The following is a 21,801-nucleotide window of genomic DNA, read 5'->3' as shown; positions in this document are numbered from 1 at the left end:
CTGCTTGGATCCGTGCTGCTCAGCTCCAGCTGAGCTTGATGCCTTCGAGTTTAAAAAATGTATCACTTCAGTAGTCCTGTCACAGTTTCATGTTATAACTTGTGACACCCTCAAAAAGTAGTCTTGTATAGCTTCTTACTTATTTTAAAGTTAATGAACACTTGTCACTTGGTTATTTCATTTTATCTGTCTGTGGACCTCAACTATCACTGTGGAAAAGTACTTTTCCGAAACCTGTTTTTACTTTAGAACATTGTAGTGACTGACCGTGATTGAAGCAGACAAGTAAAGACGACCTCCCACTTCTTTCTTCAAACAAAGCATTGTGGTGGACACAAATGTCATGTAGACGACCAAGGCATCATAAATTTCACCATTTCTGAATGAGCCACTTTAATTTTAAATGGTTTGGATCCAGTGTTTCCTTTGTGTTTATTGATCCCTTTAGTGACAATGAAAATCAACCATTTGACCTTTACCATACAAGTGACAGGAATTTATGAAGGTCACAAACTCTTTATGTCCAGATTTTAAGATGTCCAAATTGCCCATTTCATCATTACAGCCATGGATCTGAAGACAGACCATCAAGTGGCTTAAAAAGAAAATGTGTGCTGTGGAATATTATGTAGTACAAGTGGTTTGTTGCCTGTAAATAATTACATCATTATTGAAGTGTAATCTGTACTCAAAAAAGCGCTCTCACTAAAATGCTCCAAGAGCAGGCTATTTGTGTTTTTTTTCCTCTCACATGCCAAAGTATACACACACTTAAGCAATAATAAAGATTTTGATTGAACAGGCCTCTGACTATAATCATTTCCTGATTTGTGATGCACTGATCTAAGTCCAACCATTACGGAGAGAAACAACTGGCGCCACGGTGACTTTGTGTGGCACTGAGGGCCGTATAATTGTTCAGAGTCCACTGATGTGGTGAATTGCAGTAAGACAACATCAAGATGTGGTCTGTCTTCCACCAACATCGGAAAGCATCTTGGGTAGTGAGGTTTACAGCTGATTTCAAATGGAGGGACGGGCCAGGAGCCAAACGGAAGAGGGTGTTTGTCATCAAATATAAAATCCGGATATGGCAACACGTGCCTTTCAAACTAAAGGTCTTCAAAAATAATTGTGTGATAATCAGAGGTGACATTCTCATCCATCCATCAATTTTCCAATCTGCTGAACCCCTTGAAAATGTGACAGTTGTTAAAACCCTGACTCAAACTAGTGCCAATATTCAGCAGTCTGAATAAAGTGTATCATAAAATCTAGTGTTCATGCGAGAACTGCGGCGACGCTTGGCTTAGTTTCACATTTTATTCTGAAATGTGTAACCGGATGTAGATACACACATAACTCTCTCGATGTCTTTACACTGGGTGTCTTTCCCGGTGGATCTTTAGTATTTATGGCAAAATTGGTCTGTCAGCGGTTGGTCGCCACTACAGACACAAAGACGGAGTGTCAAATTGTCGGTTGGGGTGCATTTTTTGGTCAAACACAAGTAGTGTGTTTCCCCGTTTTGGACTTCCATTTTGGGTTTCGAAGAAATGTGCTTTTATGTTGACTGATATCCGTCTGCGTGCACTGCAGTGGTGCGCAGCTTGGCCAGGAGGGAACACCTGTGTGCCTTCTCTTCTGCTCCCATATGATTACATTATGAATGTTGAGCAGGTATGGATGCACGTTTCAATGTGTCGAACAATCAGGGGGCGGGGGCGAGTGCAAAGAAAAGACTGACGTCAACTCGAGTGTTTGTCGTGAATGTTGTGGCTCATAATGGAATGTGTGGCGAGCCTTTATAAGTCTTTGTAGCTACACTGTGACCTTTGCGAATTTCATTCTGTGGTTTGATACAACCAGACAGTCTTCCCCAGACGCAGTGCTTTGTGTGTGTGTGCGTGCGCGCGCGTGTGAGAGAGAGGGGGTGGGATGCGGGGGTGTCTTGAGGCTGTCAGACAGGATGATCGGGGCCGGGAGGACATTTATCACAGGATTACACGACCATTTTTGGTGAGGCATCTTGCTGGAGCGCTGATCACAGTTGACACGAAACCCCTCGGGGTTTGGCTGTTGGTTTATTATCGTTATATAATCACAGTCATTTATTATTTATTCATAATTGTTGTTATTTCAAAAAGGAATGACAGACTTCATATCACCTCTAACATCACCAAAAGGGTCGCCAACAGAATCCCAATTATAAACGTGTGTGGGGCTGTGGGCATTGGCACTGCTTATATAATGTTGTTTCGTGTGTGTGAATGGATATGGGAGGAAATCGCCATGGAAATATTTGGGTTGCGTGAGTTTGAATTACAGCAAAAACAATCTTGTTAGGTGAAATGAAGACTCAAAATAGTCCCGTTTTTTTTGTCAATATGTACCCTGCAATTGGCTGGTGACCAATACACGCTGTGGTCATGGATCGTAGGAGGTCTTGGACTCAACATTCTGAGTGCACAAGATTTCAAAACAAGTAAACAACAGAAATAGTTGTGATGTGGCTTCAAGATTTTGACTCATGGTTGTTTTGAGTTGTTTTGGTTTTCTTCCGGATTCCCGGGTATGCGACGGAACGAGGGTGGCCTCTAAGGTCAAACAAAGACCAATATTGTTTCTGAAATAGCCGGTATGGAAGCAACAACCACGTTAAAGGTCTTTAAATTCCTTTCCCATTCTGGACCTTGAACATCTTGAAATGCTTGGGACATTAAGTCTCAGACTTCTGATTTGCTGATTGACTTTTTGGTGTTTGTTTTATGATAGGTTCATTTTTTACTTTCTATTTTTTAAGATAAGATAAGATGACCTTTATTTGTCCCACACTGGGGAGATTTATTATTTATTATAATTATTGCATCCATCCAGAATCTCAGTAGAGTTGCAGGTGAGCTGGAGCCTATCCCAGGTGACTTTGGGCAAGAGACAAGGTACACCCTTGGTTTTGAAATGTTATTAGTAGAAATTGAGGAGATTGGAATAGTTTTACTTTTTTTTACTTGAACCCCCTTTTTGTGGATTACATAATGCGGCTCAGACACAGCCAGACTCCGCCTCCAGCGGTACCCACATAAAAGGAGTTTGAAACCCCTGATTAAGAGTCTTTACTTTAGCTAAGAAATGTGTTTTTGGAATGTGACAGGAAGCCGGAGAACCTGGACAAAGACAATGCAAGCGCGGACTAAAATGCAAACACAGGAAGGCTGGCACTGGAATTCAAACCTGTAACTCAGAATTGTGGATGTAATAAAACAGGTGGATGTAATAAGATGAATGGACAGGCTGATTGTTCAGTTATTTACCAACCAGTCACAATTTCCCTTTTTTAATCGTAGCAAGAAGTTTGGGGATGAGAATGCTTGAATAGATGGGCAGGCAGATGGATGGATGAAATAGACAGACAGACAGACAGACAGAAAGAAAGATTGAAGCCCCCCCCCCCCCCCCGATGTCAGTTCCAGCCTTGTCGTCGCCGCTCTTTATCTCCGTCTGTCCTTGTTTTTCAGGGAGCGGATAACCTCGAGGCGCAGCGTCTGTCTTCATTTGTGTGAGAGAACAGGAGAAGGCGCGGCGCGAGCACCACCGGCCCGAAAGCAAGCATGAAGAGAGCAGCCCTCTTTACCCAGAGCTGAAATGCTAAGGTTGGAGAGCGAGGGTGCCGGATTAAATCAGCAGACTGATTACTTTCAAGTGGCGGGCAGGAAGAGCTGATTGAGACAACAGCCTTTGTGTGGTTTGATGCTGCTCCCAGTCCCCATCCAAAACAAGACCTGTTAGCTGCTATCCGCATCTCCCTTCTGCTGTGAGACTGAGCCGTGTGGAGCAGAACCCAGATGGAGTGGTCACTCGAGGGTGTGAGAGAGATGGTGGCCGGAGGGATGCAGTCTGTGAGAGAGTGTGAGATCTGTGCTTGTGCCACGGTGGTGTGTGTCCTGCTGCTGTTCCTGTGGTACTGCTACAGGGTGGGCCGCGATCACAGCACGAGTCCATTGCGCGGCAGGTATCTGACCGGTTCGAGCAGGATTGGAGGGGTGGTGGGGGGCTTCATCGGCTCAGACTGTCGTAACCGAGGCAAAGGGAAATCCGGCTCCATGTTAGAGGAGCAGAACGGCTTTGCTTTCTGCCAGTCGTCCGAGTGTTTCCGCTGCACCAGCGCCGGAGAAAGTCTGAACCAGAGGCTCTACCACAGCCTGCAGGAATACGCCAAACGCTACACCTGGTCGGGTATGGGCAGGGTGCACAAAGGAGTACGCGACCAAGGTCGATACCTTAACACCCGACCAACCATCCAGCGGCCTGAGGTCTTCTTCCTACCTGACCTACCGTCAGCTCCTTTCTTCTCCAGGGAAATTCAAAGACACGATGTGGAATTCCTGGAGCAGAGCTTCCCCGCCCTTTTGGCTGAGTTTAAGACGATCTACAATCAACCACCCGCCCGCAGCGGCTCCCCACTGCCACCGGGATGGAAAGCCAACTCCACTCCTCGTGGCCAATGGTGGACTTACTACCTGGTCAACCAAGGCACCCCGCTGGTACTTAATGTCAGGAGGTGTCCACGGGCCTGGAGGGTGTTGGGCCAGCTGCGTACTTTCATCGCCAACAACGTGTTCGGAAACGCCTGCTTCTCTGTGCTGTCGCCGGGAGCTCTAATCACTGAACATTATGGTCCGACAAACGTGCGGCTGCGCTGCCACCTGGGTAAGAGTGTGAATCGGCTGAGTTAAACACATTCAAGCAGATGTCCCGTGTGAACTCGCTGCGCAACAGCGGCTAAGTATTTCAGAAGGAGCACACAGGAAGTAGCTTACACACAAGGAAATCCAGAGTGCTTTCCTCCAGTCTGATGCACATTTTTCTCTTCCAAGAGTGCTTCAAACGTCAGTGTTATCAGTCATACAGACAGCTTCAGGGTTTTTTTTTTTATAATTTCACAATGGAAATCTAATTGTGGCAATCTAGCTGAAGCATTAATACAAAATTCCTGTCACACATCTTCACAACTGAATCAGTGCACTTCAATAATTATAAAATATTTTTTGTAAAGAAATAAAAACACTGCCATATCTTGGTGCCTGGCCCCTCATTCAATTGTGATCTCTGCAGACATGATAACATGCATGCCAAATGACCGACATTATAAACACTCCTGAGCTATCATTTAAGTGATATTCCGCAAGCAGGACAACAAAAAGCAATCCAGTACAATAATAATCGCAATTGCTCTTGGTGATTTTCAAAGTTATGAATTTGATCGTGATGTTTTGTTGATTTTTTGGCAGGTCTCAGAGTGCCCCCCTCATGTGAGCTTGTAGTTGGTGGAGAGCCCCAGTGCTGGTCGGAGGGCAGCTGTCTGCTTTTTGATGACTCTTTCCTCCACAGGGCCTTCCACGAGGGTAAGCATTTCAACTTTTTATCATGAAGACTGCTTGACCGAAAACTAGAATCCAGAAGCAACTATAAATGAAAAGCAACACTGTAATTCTTTGGGGTGATGACTTTCTGGGTTCTGTTTGTAGGGGGTCCAGAGGACGGCCTCAGAGTGGTCTTCATGGTGGACCTCTGGCACCCCAATGTGGCCGCCGCTGAGAGACAAGCCTTAGACTACATCTTCACTCCAGGCCGCTTAGAAGAGAAGGAAGTCAAATAGGTGAACGGATGTGAAGCATCGTGTCCAAGCAAGAGGTAGAAGGCTGTGTGAGTGTGTGCCAGAGAACAAATGTCACATTCACTGTGCTCCATTTTCAGTCTCTTATCTGAGCACATCTGAGAAGCTGCACAAATATTCGCCTCATGTCCGTGTCAAACGACCGCATTTAACAGCACATTCACCATTTACTTACAATGAGTGCCAGCAGTATTTTGGACAGTGACACTTGTTTTCGGATTTCTTATTATTTTTATTAATTTTTTTGCCTTGATAGACCGCCACAAAGGATTTGAAATAAAACAATCAGCATTATTGTAAGAGGTTTCACAAAAGGCTGGTGTTTGCTGGAATACTAATGTCCATCGACTGCAGACTCCAGGCTGTCATTGACTCCAAAGTGAAACCTCTTAAATTACAGCAGGCTTTGTGACATCTGGAATGTTTTAGTTCAAATCCATTGCGGTGTCTGTGTTCACACAAAATACTTCTGAATCTTCAGCATTGGTCATGCAGAGCATTGTTTGCTTATTTTTAAATACAAAAATACACATGAGCTCATTTGGGAACTTGCCAAAACAGTCAATTTGGCATCAATCTGTAAAGATGGGGAATCAGCCACCTGTAGAATGTACAATTGGAGATTATTAGGTTTGATATTTAACTGATGAAGCCCATGTCTAAACTAGATATTTGTACCATTGGTCTCATCTAAATATCTTTGGTAACAGGGGTACGACACATCAGTCATTACGTGAATGTTTACATAGCTAATGCGGCTGAGGTCGCTTATTGTCCTCAGAGTCCCCACCTGCTTGTAAAACAAGACATGGTCGAAAAGCACATTTTGGGGGGGTACTATGAATCAAACTGTGGAGATACAATGAAGATGAATATGTTTTGCTAAATTTGCTAAACGGTGGTAATTCGGATGTATTTGGTATTACATTTGTATTCTTGTAAATACAGTATGTAAGCGTTGAAGTTAAATTGGGGGTGAAATGGTTTGATGTGTTTTGAAATAACAATCTTTAAATGCTTATAAATATCATGTTGTCTTGAGTTAGTTAAATTCGCCGGTCCAAACACAATGTTGGTTGCAATTGATAGATTCTGTAAAATACTTTTGAAGTTGCTACGCTGCTGTTCTTGAGATATTTTATTTTGTGTTATGCATGACCTGCACACATTCATTAATACGTTTATATAACCCAAGTCCAAATTATCACCCATCATACTGGATTTGTGCTGTTTAAAAGGGACTTTTTTTCTCTTTTTGCACATGAAAAGTAATCGCAAGCAGCTTCGCGTGTTGTTTGCAAACTAACACTGATGTTTACAATGTCTAGGAACAATGGCACTCACATTGAGCTGTCTGTTTTTAATTTTTGATTTGGGGATGACTGTCGTCAATATGAAGAAGAGCATAATTATCAAAGCTCATTCTTTAGACTACATGGTTTAACAAAATCGTTTACATTTGGATTGAGGACAGTGCCAAACTCGCTTGTAGTGGCTACAGCGACCTCTGCTGTCTTAAGTGATAATTACAGGACACTGGTGCCTACTGCTGTTGCCACCCAGTTCCTTTGTGGCAAGGAACTGCAAAGAGAAACTATTTAAAGGACTTTGACATGTTGAGAATATATTTTGTAATGTTATAGTACAGCATTCTGAGCTTTCTGACTGATTTAGCAGGGGGTGTTGCGTAATGCTTGTGCGTAGACAGACAGTTGACAGTGCCTTCAGAAGTCTTTACAAACTACTTTTGAAATTAAGTATGTCTTACCATGTTATTGTGTGATGAGTTATAACCTACAACAGTTTAGTCTGAATATCAACCATCCGTGAACCATCAATGTTGTGTTTTCTTTTTTTTGTAATGCTATTGTATTATATATATTCCAGTTATGTTGCTTCCTTGCGTCAATTTTCAAGTGTTTCTGCACATTTAATAAATGGTCAACAAAATTAATGTTGTCAGTTCTTTCCTAAAAGTCACTTTAAAATGATGTTGCATACCTTGTGTATTCACAGCTGTCTATCACACAATAGTCATATTTAAATTGCAGTGAGGAAATTACTTAAGACTCATTGCTAATAATGAATGGTTGTTTCGTGTTCATTTGAAATTCTTTATTTTAAAAACAGTTCATTTGCGTTTTTTGCAAACTGCCCTGCGATTGGCTGGTGCCCAGTCCAGTGAACCCCACCTCTTGCCCCAAGTCAGCTGTGGGTCCAACTCACCGATCCTAGTGTTGAGAAGCAGCAAAATGAATGACAGGATGCAAAGTGTGACTTTCTCTATTATGTTGTTTTTATTCTTGTGCTTGTTTGAGACAAATCAAAGCAAAGTTTACTCGACATACATTATGGGGAGACGTAAGGACCAAGAACAATTTCAAAAATGCAATTTTAACACATTCTAGTGTGCCAACAAACACATTCAAGCATGAACTCAGTACATCACTTTAGTGACTCACATGTGGTGAGGTTCATGACTGGTGAGGTGAGACACTACTTCTTTGGAGTCAAATATAAAAATATAGACCCAAAATTGAAGATTAGCCTATATTTCAATTTTGACTTTAACTGAAACATGTGTCAAATAAAGTCACTTTTGAATATTTGTTTTCAAAGCTTCTAATTATGGTTCAATCAAATGCACATTGTTGAACAATGTGATAGGGAGAAAAACCAAATAATATTGAATATAAATTCAAGCTCGTTTTTTTCCAGATCTAGCTTTAAAACAAATAATATACATTTGTTCTTCCTCATTTAACATTCATTTCAGAGAAGAGAGCGCTCTGATGATAGAATTACCTGGATGTCTGGTATCATAACTGCATGTCTGATATTTCTAACAAATCCATGTCAAAATCTGGAACGAATTCGACGAGTTATGACGACTATATTGGAGCCAAACACAGCGACCCCAATGCAAGTGAATGGGACTCCCAGTTCAAGGTGGTCAGAGGTCTGCATAATCCTCAACCAGCCAAGGCTTTCTCGAGGCGTTGAGTACTTCGATGACTATGGGCTTCATTGCGCCAGTGGGGCGCAGCACTGCCACCTGCTGGCAGCGGCAACATACTTGCTTTCCGCCACCGTGCACTTTCGGTCGGTTTTCTGGCCGATAAGAAAGACTAGAAATGTCACACACATTCGTGTAATATAGTAGAGAGGCCGTTGAACGTCAACGCGTGTAGTACATGTGAGATACAACATTTTTATTGACGATAGAAAGTCAAACAGCAGCATCTCCTGTGTGAGTGTCCTGAGTCTTTTTTTACTCTTCACATGCAGAAAACGGACAACAGGGGGCGGCACTGCCTTACTTGCTTGCCGTAACCGCACAACTGAGAAACACCAAGACTAGAGCAAACCCCACTTGAGGAAAGTGTGAAGCGGCTGGGTTGTGGGACCCCACTCTGAGGAAAGGGCAATGCAAATATTCTTAGTGATTCCAAGAATGAAAAAAATGTATCTTAAACAATAACACAACTATAGATACAAAAATATGGTACTATATTGGGACACCTGCGCTCAAGGGCCACGTGTGATTTATAAAACGAACGGATAAGTTACAGTCTGGGCCAGATGATTGTGGGAAAAAAATAATCAGCAATTATTTTGATTGATTTTGAAATCACAATTAATAATAACGATTATTCAAGTCTTGGGACTTACTGGGCTAATATGGAACCTCGGGTATTGTATTTCATGCCATGTCTTGTGGAAATTTGTGTTGGTACAACAATAAAAAGTCCTTGAATCCTTGAAAACTCAACTTTAAATAGAACTTGAAAAAACACCAAGAGAACAATAAAGTAAAATCAGGATATACAAAAATCCCATTAAAAAACTAAATAAAAATAAATTCCAGCTGTTTGTGCTCTGTGTACATTATCCAGATAGTGGAAGTACGATGTCATGCATGCATGGATGAATGGAGTATGCACTTACACTATCGCTGTTGGAAGTCAATGCTAATTTCCCGTTAGCAGGTCAATGGGATTTTATATTGACTTTAGCATTAGCTTTTTTGTCGATATTTTTAACAATCAATCAAGTTATCTTCATTTATACATTCACCGCCTAAGTTACCCGACAACAGTGGAATAATGGGAGTACCTGCACTTATTTTTTTCCACTTAAAGGACCGTGTGTATAAAATACAATAAACAGATGGAAGTCACATTAAATCAGGCAAACAAGCATGGATGACATTATTTGCTACGCTAACGTAGCGTCACCTAATGCAAACGTCAGCGCACATCCATAAGTTGCAGGAGGACCTAAATTTAACCAGTAAATCAATATTACAGATAAAATGGCAATGGCACTCACCTCTAATGCGCACACTCATGAAAGGCACAGATAAAACCCTCGTCAAAGACCGACATACTTGACGGGTAGTAAAACTATTAATGATGGCACGCTCTTAATTGCTTAACTACCTGCTCTTAGCACAGGTCACTCTCTCTTTCACCTCGACCATGACGTAAAGAGCCACAAAGGACCCAAATTTAGCTGCGCGAAATGAACACTGCCTGCTTGAAAAAAATATCAGAATCAGAATCAGAATCAGAATCATCTTTATTGGCCAAGTATGTAGAACACACAAGGAATTTGTCTCCGGTATAACACGCTGCATTAGTATCATCGTAAACAACAAATCATTGAACCATTTTAGAGTAACCAGTAGCAGTATTTGTAGTACAAGAAGAGTGACTACGTCAGTGACTGTTTAAGGAGTTAATGGCTAGAGGGAAGAAGCTGTTTAAGTGTCTACTGGATTTGGTGCGCATGGATCTGTAGCGTCTGCCTGAGGGGAGTAGCTGGAAAAGGTGGTGGGCAGGGTGCGGGGGATCCAGGAGGATTTTCCGTGCCCTTGTCTTGATTCTTGCAGTGTGCAAGTCCTCAAGAGTGGGTAGGGCGGTGCCAACGATTTTTTCCGCCGTCCTAACTGTCCGTTGAAGTCGGATTTTGTCCTTTTTTGTGGCGGCCCCAAACCAAACCGTGATGGAAGAACACAGGATTGATTCGATGACTGCCGTGTAGAACTGTCGTAGCACCTCCTGTGGCAGGCCATGCTTCCTCAGCAGCCTCAGGAAGTACATCCTCTGCCGGGCCCTTTTCAGGATGGAGATGGTGTTGACTTCCCACTTCATGTCCTGGGAGACTGTGATTCCCAGCAACTTGAAGGTCTCGACGGTTGACACAGGGCAGTTGGATAGTGTGAGGGGCAACTGTGGAGAAGAATGTTTCCTGAACTCCACGATCATCTCTACAGTCTTGAGCATGTTCAGCCCGAGGTTGTGTCGGCTGCACCAGAGCTCCAGCTGCTCCACTTGTTGGCGGTACGCAGACTCGTCGCCGTCTTTGATGAGACCGATGACCGTGGTGTCGTCTGCGAACTTTATGAGTTTGACAGCTGGATCTGTTGAGGTGCAATCGTTTGTGTAGAGAGAGAAGAGCAGTGGAGAGAGGACACCTCCCTGTGGGGCTCCAGTGCTGGTGGTGCGTATTGATGATGTTGTTGCTCCCAGTCTCACCTGTTGTGTCCGTCCCATCAGGAAGCTGAGGATCCACTGGCAGATCGTAGGGGACACACCGAGGTGGAGAGGTTTGGGGGTGAGGAGTTCCGGGATGATGGTGTTGAACGCAGAGCTGAAATCCACAAACAGAATCCTTGCATAGGTCCCTGTGCTGTCGAGGTGCTCGAGGATGTAGTGCAGACCTATGTTGACTGCGTCTTCCACAGACCTGTTTGCCCGGTAGGCAAACTGGAGAGGGTCCAGCAGGGGTCCGGTGACGTTCTTTAGGTGGTTCAGCACAAGGCGTTCAAAGGACTTCATGACCACAGACGTCAGGGCGACAGGCCTATAGTCGTTCAGTTCCGATGTTGCCGATTTCTTGGGAACTGGGATGATGGTAGACTGTTTGAAGCAGGATGGGACCTCACACAGCTCCAGAGATCTGTTGAAGATTTGTGTGAAGACCGGAGCCAGCTGGTCAGCGCAAACTCTTGTTTACATTGTTACTTATGATTAATTACATTCTAATTCATTTGATAATTCACACATGCATCCATTCACTGTATCGCTTATCTTCACTTGGGTCACAGGTGTGCTGGTGCCTATCCCAGCTGTCTTTGGTCCCAGAGGCTGGGTGTACCTGAACTGGTTGCTTGCCAACCGCAGGATAAACCATACAGAAAATGGATGAATGGAAAATTGTTTTATATCGTAAAATAATGTTCAATAATAACAAATTAATACATTTACCAAACCCCTGGAGAAAATTGGGTAAAAGTATGTGAATGTTTGGTGGGCTGGATTACAAAACGTAGCGTCTGTGGCTCGCGGGTCATACTTTGCCAACAATGGTATTTCGAGACTAAAATAACACTGGACAAAAAGCAAATTTTATTCTGATAGGGCTCAATGTCTTTCAACGTATTTTTATCCCTGATTTTAAAAGATGGCTTTACTTTTATTCTAGCACATATTTTTAATATGAAAATATGACCAATAAAAACTGCAAATTTTACCATGCGTTGTCATTTGAGTCTTCTGGGGAAAAAACAGCTGAACCCAACTTTTAATTTTTAAATAGTAAATGCAGTATTACTAACTATATGACATGTATTATTATTATTATTATTGTTATATTGGAAAACCTGATACAGCAAAAATGAGGGCAGATTTTTTTCGATATTCATCTAAAAAAGTTTATTAGCATCTCTTATTAAAAATTTTGTAAAAATGTGTTTACCAGTATTCAAAGTTGCGAAGACGGAAACAAAAGTATACGGGTGTGGGGCTCAATATTATCTTATCCCTGCGCTCTCTGGACCTATTTGCTTGCCATACACGTGTGCCACACACGCGAGCAGGTGCTGCTACTTATCGCGAGCAGCAGAAAACTGGTCGACAATGGAAAGGGAAGGACGCGTGATGTCGACGATCAACCCACCGTCACACACCAGAGTAGATCCGCAGCAATGAGCTCCTCCTTTCCAAAATCTGACTCCACAACCTCGTTGCTGAAAACATCGTCGAGAAGATCCACGCACGTCCACGAACGCACGGCAGAGAGCCGGAGAAGTCATCATCAGCACCATCATCACCGTCCCACCGCCGCCGCGCTCCAAAGCAATGGAACCACCGTTGAGGCTTTCTTGTCGGCAGACAGCGACGTCAGCTCCCGGAGACCGCTGTGCCAGCCTTCGCTCAGTGGCAACCGCGACAGAGTTGAATCCGCGCGGGTCAAGTGTCGACCCCACGCGTCTGACAGCCACCTCGACGACCCGGAGCCTCACGTCGAGGAGGGCCGTGGCGTGAGGGAACGCGGCGCACACCGACACCACCGCCGCCGGAAGCACAACCGTGACGACCGAGCGTCCGCGCCCGAACCAGAGGCACCGCCACAGCCGGAGCATCGCCGTCGTTGCCGTGAATGCCCTCTCCGGAGGACGCCCTCTCTCTCGGCAATTCATGACGACAGGACACCCCTGTGCGATCCGCGGGAACAGAAGAGGGGCGGTTTGACGAAAAGCGACGGCCAGGCCAGTAGGTCCCCGCCTTCAGCCAGCTCCCCGGTGCCGCTGTCCAGCACCTCCTCACGCCGCTCCCGGAGGTCCAGTGCTGCTGTTTCTTCTGCATCGGATGTTAACCTGCGTACTGTCCTCAATTCACTCTTTGGCCAGGTAAGACCCCCTCGACAGTAGCGGTGTTTATCTACTTATTGAGGCACATTTTACTTGACAAAAATCCCATAACGCAGAGAGTACTTCGTTACTGTACTTGAGTATAGATTTTTCTCATATTCATAAAAAATAGCAACAATAATATTAATAATAATTAAATGATATGGAAAACAACTGTAAATAGCACTGCGATTTATCCATTTTGGATTTATATTGCACTTAATTGAACGGTGTTTGTTTGTTTTTTCTTCTTTCTTCTTTCTGCCTACATTCTTGCTGCTGGAGGCTGTAAATTTCCCCAGTGTGGGACAAATAAAGGATATCTTGTACTTAGGCATTTATTTTTTTTAAGACTTTTTGCTTTTACTCCCTATTTGAAAACCTGTATCAGTACTTTCTACTCCTTTCTATTTCTACAAAACATGTTAACTACAGAAAAGACTGAATAGAGAGAACAACCGTAGTTGAGTTCTACTGATTGAGATCTTGGGGCCTTATAAAGCGGAAAAAAAACAGGGATGGAGTGGACATGAATGAATGTGTTTCAGACAGCATTACTGACGATGATGGAATAAATTCAGAGAAGCAAGATATACCAAGAGAATTGCTTGATGTTGTTGTCCACAAGAATAATTTACGGTAAATGCATTAATATGGAAAACACAAGTTGAAATTCAAATTCTTGGAAAAGGGGCAGTGTAACCGAATTAACTGAATTAACATTTTAACAAATACATTGTAAATGGCCACAAGTTATCTGAGAGGCTGGTTTTCATCAGCAGTCCTTTCATGTTATATTTGGACATCCTAAGTAAATGAAAATAAAAAAGTACATGTACAACAGGTAAAAGTTTGTTTTGAAAACATTGTTGGTCAAAGCATATAGTTGACATTTCAATTTCAAAACAATTCCAATATTATTTTTTACAGATGGCAATCACTGTTCATATCTTTGGTGTCAAAAAGCCATTACTTGACATTAAGTGTGTAAATATAGTACTATAATTCTTGGAGAGACAACAGGCAATCCTTCTTGTAGAAATTCATTTCTTATGTAATATATCCTCCTACAGACCTTCTCAATGAGAGCCCTTCCTCATTGAAGTGGATTGTGCTGGACCCTTGGAAATGTTCCAGTTGAGGTGCAAATCTGTGGCCAAATTTAACTTCCTGCATGATTTATTGGGAACTCTGTTTGCAGAGAACTGATAGGAAAATGCCGCGGGCTCCATTTTGAGCATCTGAGGTAATCTGACTCATTCGGGCCCACGGAGCTTCTATCTTTTTAGGTTTTATTTATTAGCTTTCTGCATTGTTAGTGAAAAAACAAACATAGATTCAAGAAGCCAGTTCCCATGCAGTGATTTTATAATCTTTCCATTTAGGTATGATGCAAAATGTAGTCTCAAATATAATGTTGCCAAACCGGGCAGTGATTAGTCACGAAACATTGCTTGTAAATGAAGTATTCAACTATGTCTCCAATTTATGAGGAAGAAATCATTCCACAAATAAAACCACAATCCAGACGGAAGACATTAATATAACCTAGAGAAGAGACACGCTGTAAATGTAAATGTGCAAGTGCCTTTATTAATCTGTATAGTCGTTACACCCATAATAAATGTTTCATTGTTACATCGGGCATGTAATACGGTCGAGTACCATTTTGATATATGTGCTGTTCTCGCGCAGTTTTTGTATGCCCCCTCTACGGGGAGCGTATCTGCTGCAGGTGAGAGTGACCTTGTCTCGTCCTGCAGAGGGCAGAGGATGACATGTGTGGGTGTAGGATGCAGCTAACATGATGCATGGCGTGGATAAAATGGACCATTTTGCAGGGCAAATACAGCTAGTCAAGAGAATGAATGAATCCATAAATGTGATTGCCGGAGCCTTGTAACACCCCACAATACAATATGTTAATGCAAGCATTTTGAGGGATTATCGAGAAAAGGAAACTCTTTCAACCCTTCCTCTTGCTATTTTTATCCTTTGGCAATTGTGCATCTGTACTGAGTTGTGTTGCTTGGTCTGTGTGACATGAAACACTGGATCACCGCCCCTTTAATAGGCGTACTCCCGTTTTCCGTCCTTGGCCTGCTTTTGTCTTTCTTAGTTTGTCTCAGAGAAAAGCATCCTCCTGCCGTATCAGTAGGGAAGCCCCCAATTGTTCCGTTCATTAACATAAAAAAAGGCAGTTGATAGCATAACATCGGCACTTCGTAGCTCTTCAGTCCACATGGGTCTTGTTGAAACCAGAGTTTATGCTCCTCTCACAAGTCAAGCTGCAAATGTTTCTTCAGGGAAAGGGTCCTCCTGGTCCTTTTTAATGCCTTTTTTCTCCTTTGGTATGGGCAACTGCCTAGATTCACCCCTCACAACGGTAAGAGTCGTATTCTTGTGCATTCTATTTGGCTTCCTTTTCTTATAATTGTTGGTTTGATCTACTGTATATCTTGAACTGAACAAAGAATGTCCCAGGACATGAAATTAAAATCTACCGTCTCTTTGTATTTGAACTTAACAGAAGTCTGTTCTGATTTTGTAATTCTTGTTGGATGTGCACAACTTAGATCTGCTTGTGTAGTGCCACTTCCAAATGAATGTCAGAAATCTTTGGCCACCTGTGTTCTACTTCCTGAGAAGCGCTGTTGTCATCTTGTTGTCTTTGTGTGGTTGTGCTACTGCATTGATTTTCTCCGCTCCTGAATATGCTTACCGTACTGTTCCTGTGACAGTGTACAATTGCAAGGTGACAGTCTGTACAATGTGTCAAGTAAACTGTCATGCGTGATGAATGGAAACTTGGCAGCCTGCCTTTTTATCAATGCTTTTAACTTGTTTTCATACTGTACATTCTTGTAATGCTTTCTTGCACAACTCACTGACAATTACGACAATAGAGTCCAATAAGCAGATAAACTGTTGCGCTCCATCTCCTCAATGATGCTTGAAGATACAGTACGAACATGAGATGTAAACACATTTTGTCCAGTAAGGAGGTGAGCCAAGCAGGCTCTCGAGTCCAATTTGGAGTTCATTGCAGACTACATCAGGGTTCCCACGCATCCTGGAAAAACCTGGACAATGATTTCTCAATTTTTAGTCATGGAAAACACATGGAAAATGAGAAAAAAATTCAAATGTCCTGGAAAACCTTCAGTTGTCCTGGAAATTGATTTTTCCCTCTTCTGCTTCTCTCTGCCTTGTAAGTCAACACAGATGGATCAAACAGACATGTGTGTCTGTTTTCAGGTGCCTTTAATGGGCAGCATTGAGCTGCAGTGCTTTTCTGCTTTATCTCTACTTTTGTGATGCTACCAATCAATCAAATGACATATTCCCTTGTATCACTTCTTGCCCAGTGTTTCCATATGCTTTTGTTGCTGAATTTACTGACTGACGGAAACACGCGCCATGTGTCTCGCTTGTCCTCGTTCTCTGACAGAAAACACCGCTAGCCAATCTGGTGACCTGTAGTTGAGTTGGCTGCTAAATCTCAGGTCCCCTTGTCCAAGCAGGCTCCTTTTTTACTGTCAAAAGTATTTATAAAATGTAGACTAAATGCTAAAAACATAGTGCATGCACAAGTAAATAAAAACGAAGTCCCGGTAATGTTTTTAGCATTTGGCCTACTTTATACCAATACGTTAAATAATTACGTAAGTGAACATTGAATATTAGTCATGTATTTTTATTTTTTTACTGTATGCAATGGATGATTTCCATTCGACATTTTTCCAATAATAACATGAGTTATGGGATATTAGAATTGATTCTACATTTTATTAATGTATCAATTTAGTTTGTAAAGGAAACCAATGCAGTTGCACGACCACACAAAGTTTGTAAAATTTAATTTATTAAGGCACAAATAAAAATCTAAAACTACCCGTCCCTACGTAAAAAAGGAATTACCCTGAAAGCAAGCTAAGTTAAATTTCACAGGCAACACCCTTGCACCACATGTGTTGAATCAAGAAATCACATAAATAGAATCTGTCAGAAAAATAGAAGTCGGCTACAAGATCTCAAGAAACAAGCGCATCATACCACAATCCAGATACATTCCAAAAGAAATTTGAAAAAAAAGTAATTGAAATCTATCAGTCTGGAAAAGGTTGTTAAGCCATTCCCAAGATTCTGGCACACCAGCGAACCATTCTCAGAGACGTCATCCACAAATGGGTAAAACTGGGAAGAGTGGCAAACATTCCCAGGAGTGGTCGACCAGCTAAAACTACTCCAAGAGGTTGCAAAAGAACTTAGAACAAGAACTCTAGACCTCGCTGAGCTCAGTTCAGGTCAGTCTTCACGACTCTACCATAAGAACGACACTGGCCAAAAATGGCATCCATGGGAGAGTTCCCAGGTGAAAACCACTGTTATCCAAAAAGAACACGAAGGCTGGTCTCACATTTGCCAAAAGACATCTTGATAATCCTCAAGACTTTTGGAAAAACAGTCTGTGGACTGATGAGTCAAAAACTGAGCTTTTTGGAAGATGTGCGGCCTGTTACGTCTCAGGTAAAAATGGCACAGCATTTGATGTAAAGAACATATGCCAACAGTGAAGCATGGTGGTGGCAGTGTGATGGTCTGTGGCTGCTTTGCTCCCTCAGGACCAGGACAACTTACTATGATTGATGGAACGATTAATTCTGCTGTATACCAGAAGATCCTGAAGGAGAACATCCGACAATCAGTTGGTGCGCTCAAACTGAAGCGCTCTTGGATCATGCAGCAGGACAATGATCCAAAGCACACCAGAAAGTCCACGTCTGAATGGCTTAAAAAAACAACAACAAAAACTAAGGTTTTAGAGTGGCTAAGTGAAGTCCAGATTTGAATCCAATTGTCATGCTGTAACGTTACCTTAAATGGGCACTTCATGTTAGAAAACCCTCCAGTATGGCGGAGTTGAAGCAAACCTGCGAAGAAGAGTGGGCCAACATTCCTCCACAGTGATGTGAAAGACTCATCACCAATTTTCGTAAACGCTTCATTTCAATTGTTGCTGCCAAGGGTGGCACAACCCATAATTAGATTCAGGGGGCAATACTTTTTCACATAGGGCCAGGTAGCTTTGGATTTTTTTGTGTGTCTAAATTAATTAATTTGGCATTTAAAAACTGCATTTTGTATTTCCTTGGGTCGTCGCCATGTGATCTTAAAATTGGTTTGATGAACAGAAATCTTTGTGCGTGATAAATATGCCAAGAACACAGAAATCAGGAAGGGGGCAAATACTTTTTCACGGCCCTGTAACTCAAAATTAAAAGTGATCATCTGTGATACTAACGTTATGTAGACCCTCTTTCATTGTCACATGTGTGTATCTAAATACATCTTGCAATGCATTGCAAGTAGAGAACAGTTTGCTATCACTGAATGTGCTGATGTTTGATGACCTGACAGTCAGGATGACAGGAAGTGCTGATAATACATATTCAATTGTCTGCTTGTGTTCCTTGCATTCTTGAGTCTAAGTTGTTTCCAGCTCCTCCAGTCGTCAGATCTTTAGATCTGACGTCAAGGCACAATGTTGTGTTTAGACTCCACGCTCCTTCTGCTGTTAACCCCTGAGGCTTCTGGGATATGTCTGTCGCCGTCCCTGCCCTTTAAAGGTTGCGTTCATTGTAAGAAAGCGGGGGTGTGGGGGGAATAGAAACACAGGTTCACATTCTTTTCTTAACACTGTTATGGTGTGGGATTATCGGCAAAAGAGCCCATTCAAACATGAAATAGTTTCTTCTCTTTTATGGAGATCAATGCTGCTCTTTGTTTGGGCATCAGTTATGGTTGTTTTTTTTTGTTTTTTTTTTTTTTTCCTTGTACTGACAAATGATTTATTGTGATTTCTCACCAGGACAGAGAGCTACGTCCAGAGGAAATGGATGGTAAGTTGATTTTCCCTCAACAATGAGTCACCAAGAACTTAATGCCCAAGGAGTGAAACAAAAGCATTGGACACGATGAACACAGTTTTGTAGTCACTTTTGCACATTTGTCTTTGCTGAACAGAGTTGCGGGATGCATTTAAAGAGTTTGACAAGGACAAGGATGGTTTTATCAGCTGTAAAGACCTTGGAAACTGCATGAGAACTATGGGATACATGCCTACTGAAATGGAGCTGATCGAATTGAGCCAGCAGATAAATATGAACTGTAAGAACTACCTGGTTTTGTATGATATTAGTTATTTGTTGCTGTGAAATCATAGCTTTATTGATTTTATGTTGTTGTTTTTCTTTAGTGGGTGGTCATGTTGATTTTGAAGATTTTGTCCAATTGATGGGTCCAAAACTCCTCGCCGAAACTGCAGACATGATAGGAATAAAGGAATTAAAAGATGCCTTTAGAGAAGTAAGAATGTCTCTTTTCTCAATTAGTTTGTCGAATTGTCTGCTCAAAAATGTGCTCCCCTGCATTTTCTGCTTTGCTAGTTTGACACAAATGGAGACGGTGCAATAAGTACATCTGAGCTGCGAGATGCAATGCGTAAGCTTCTGGGCCATCAGGTACGATTTGGAAGACATCTACAGTAACACGGAGTCTTCTTTCAGAGATGTCCACCACACAATTTTGCTCCACTAACTGCTGCAACCTATTTTCCAGGTGGGTCTGAATGAAGTGGAGGATATTCTGCGGGAGGTTGATTTGAATGGGGATGGGCTCGTCGACTTTGAAGGTAAAAACACTTGGTTGAAATGTCCATAATCAATGATGCTAACTGATGTACTTGCAGCTGACACCATGAGTCTTCTACTCTCTTCTCCATGCAGAATTTGTACGAATGATGTCACGTTGAGATCATAGAATGAACACTCTTGGATGAGAAGCCTCACCCCGCGCCATACTTGATCGAGTAGAGAAGAGGAGACGTTTAGTTTTCTGAGCCATTCAAATTTTGACTGACACTGGAATTTCAACCCCTTGAATGTTCTGGAGTGAAGAGTCACCTCAAACTTTCAATCAACAAGTGTTCTTCCTGAAATGTCTCCAGTCCAACTGAGGCAGAACTAGCTGTAGCTTAGCTAACGATTGTACATTTGTTTTTGCACTTTAACTCTCACTTAATCATGTCTTGTGTGCACAGATGTTGTTGGTGTTATGTCTCATCTTCTACATGGGGACATTATTAGAAAATACTTACAAAATATTGCCTTCTGTTATAGGTTAGATGAAGGCAAGGTATGAGAATAATTCCTTGTAGATATGACTTTAAAGACTGAGTGGGTTGTTTAATGTTATCACACCTGATGTGTAGACCATTTATTGGATGAAAAATGTATATTTGAGAAGTCCTTTCTGTGACATCGGTGCCCCACTTGGGAGCCCCTGTAGCAATACCACAAAGTACATCTGTATCAAACCTGTGTGCGACCAGCTGGTCATTTGTCACTGTGCCAGTCTAGTGCTATAGCATCACTCAGACAGACAGCCACACGAAATGTACAAAATAACGAACAGTGAGCTACTTAGCATGAATGTTATTCCTGTAATCAGACCACAAAGCAGTTGCTACAAAGTACCTCTTGGATCTTGAGTTCCTGTTAAAGCTGAAATCTAGACAACCAAAGTTCACGCCATCTCCATCCTGGTGTGGGTTTCAGCATGTGCTACAGTGAGTTTAGAACATTTTCACATTTTCACAATGATTCCATTGCTCACAGGCTCAAATTTCCTGAGTTGTCAACCTAGCTTTGGTAACACACAATGTTGGAATGACGTGTGAGCAGTAGTGAATGTCAGTGTCAATATGATTGTAATTGTGAAAAGTCTCTCAAATCTGTGTTGTTGAAGCAAATTCTATGCATGCCAAAGAGAGAATTGTGTGCCGTACGCACATTTGGATTTTGGGCTCGTACAAAGTAGAATAAATGCTGTATAAACATTTTGCCAAGTGGATGGTACAAAATAAATGTCATTGTATTCAAGCCCTTTTTTACAGGTGGATTTGTGATTGTGTGATACAATAATACTGCTTCCTTCACCTTGAATCATAAATGCAGTAATGTGTGCCGTTTTTCTATTTGAAAACGGAGTCACCTCTGTAGCTTGCCACTGATCTTTGGCAAGAACAGTTCAGACCTACGCCAAACATCATACCAGCATCTGAGACCTATTTTTCCCCCTTTCCTCTAAATTGTCTGTGTGTGCCTTGCAATTAGTTGGCAACCAGTTCAGGGTGCCCTACTGCCCAAAGACCATTGCGACCCTTGTGAGGATGAGCTGCTCGGAAAATGGATGAATGGATGGACGGATGGGTCCAGTAGATGCTGTGGACTTGGATGAAGTTTACTCATCAAAATATGGATGAAAACATACATTTTCAAATAATCTGCCCAAATTTGCTAGATTTCTAAGCATAGACAATCTAAACCAAACTTTAATATTACAGCCTGAGGTCCTACAAAATTTGATT

General features: G+C 42.2%; 2 protein-coding genes across 3 annotated transcripts; both read left to right on the top strand.

Annotated features, from left to right (window-relative positions):
• The first annotated feature begins 1,389 nt into the window (after positions 1–1,389).
• asphd2 (aspartate beta-hydroxylase domain containing 2) lies at positions 1,390–7,624 on the top strand. Its single transcript, XM_086112236.1, has 4 exons — positions 1,390–1,680; positions 3,516–4,707; positions 5,289–5,402; positions 5,526–7,624. The coding sequence occupies exons 2-4, from the start codon at positions 3,843–3,845 to the stop codon at positions 5,654–5,656; spliced, it is 1,110 nt and encodes a 369-aa protein (XP_085968362.1). The 5' UTR covers positions 1,390–1,680; positions 3,516–3,842; the 3' UTR covers positions 5,657–7,624.
• Positions 7,625–12,665: 5,041 nt separating this feature from the next.
• Positions 12,666–21,313, top strand: cabp1a (calcium binding protein 1a). 2 transcript variants are annotated; one of them, XM_086112224.1, is made up of 7 exons: positions 12,666–13,370; positions 19,243–19,273; positions 19,398–19,541; positions 19,630–19,739; positions 19,820–19,894; positions 19,992–20,064; positions 20,159–21,313. In XM_086112224.1, the coding sequence occupies exons 1-7, from the start codon at positions 12,666–12,668 to the stop codon at positions 20,182–20,184; spliced, it is 1,164 nt and encodes a 387-aa protein (XP_085968350.1). In that variant the 3' UTR covers positions 20,185–21,313. The 2 variants fall into 2 exon arrangements, with proteins under 2 accessions (XP_085968350.1, XP_085968351.1); XM_086112225.1 differs by lacking the exon at positions 12,666–13,370 and adding an exon at positions 15,506–15,756.
• The last annotated feature ends 488 nt before the right edge of the window (positions 21,314–21,801 follow it).

The sequence above is a fragment of the Hippocampus guttulatus genome, chromosome 5, assembly GCF_054856545.1.
Source record: "Hippocampus guttulatus isolate MCC_2025c chromosome 5, RoL_Hgut_1.0, whole genome shotgun sequence".
Classification (NCBI taxonomy): Eukaryota; Metazoa; Chordata; class Actinopteri; order Syngnathiformes; family Syngnathidae; genus Hippocampus; species Hippocampus guttulatus.
This window is presented reverse-complemented; position numbering and strand designations above follow the sequence as displayed.

Bases quoted from the DNA above. Each gene is read 5' to 3' on its own strand.
- cabp1a (XM_086112224.1), top strand. From the start codon at position 12,666: ATGAGCTCCTCCTTTCCAAAATCTGACTCCACAACCTCGTTGCTGAAA. The intron at 19,740-19,819 runs GTAAGAATGTCT...CTGCTTTGCTAG, and splicing joins TAAAAGATGCCTTTAGAGAA to TTTGACACAAATGGAGACGG. The intron at 19,895-19,991 runs GTACGATTTGGA...CCTATTTTCCAG, and splicing joins GTAAGCTTCTGGGCCATCAG to GTGGGTCTGAATGAAGTGGA.
- asphd2 (XM_086112236.1), top strand. From the start codon at position 3,843: ATGGAGTGGTCACTCGAGGGTGTGAGAGAGATGGTGGCCGGAGGGATG. The intron at 4,708-5,288 runs GTAAGAGTGTGA...ATTTTTTGGCAG, and splicing joins GCGGCTGCGCTGCCACCTGG to GTCTCAGAGTGCCCCCCTCA. The intron at 5,403-5,525 runs GTAAGCATTTCA...TTCTGTTTGTAG, and splicing joins CCACAGGGCCTTCCACGAGG to GGGGTCCAGAGGACGGCCTC.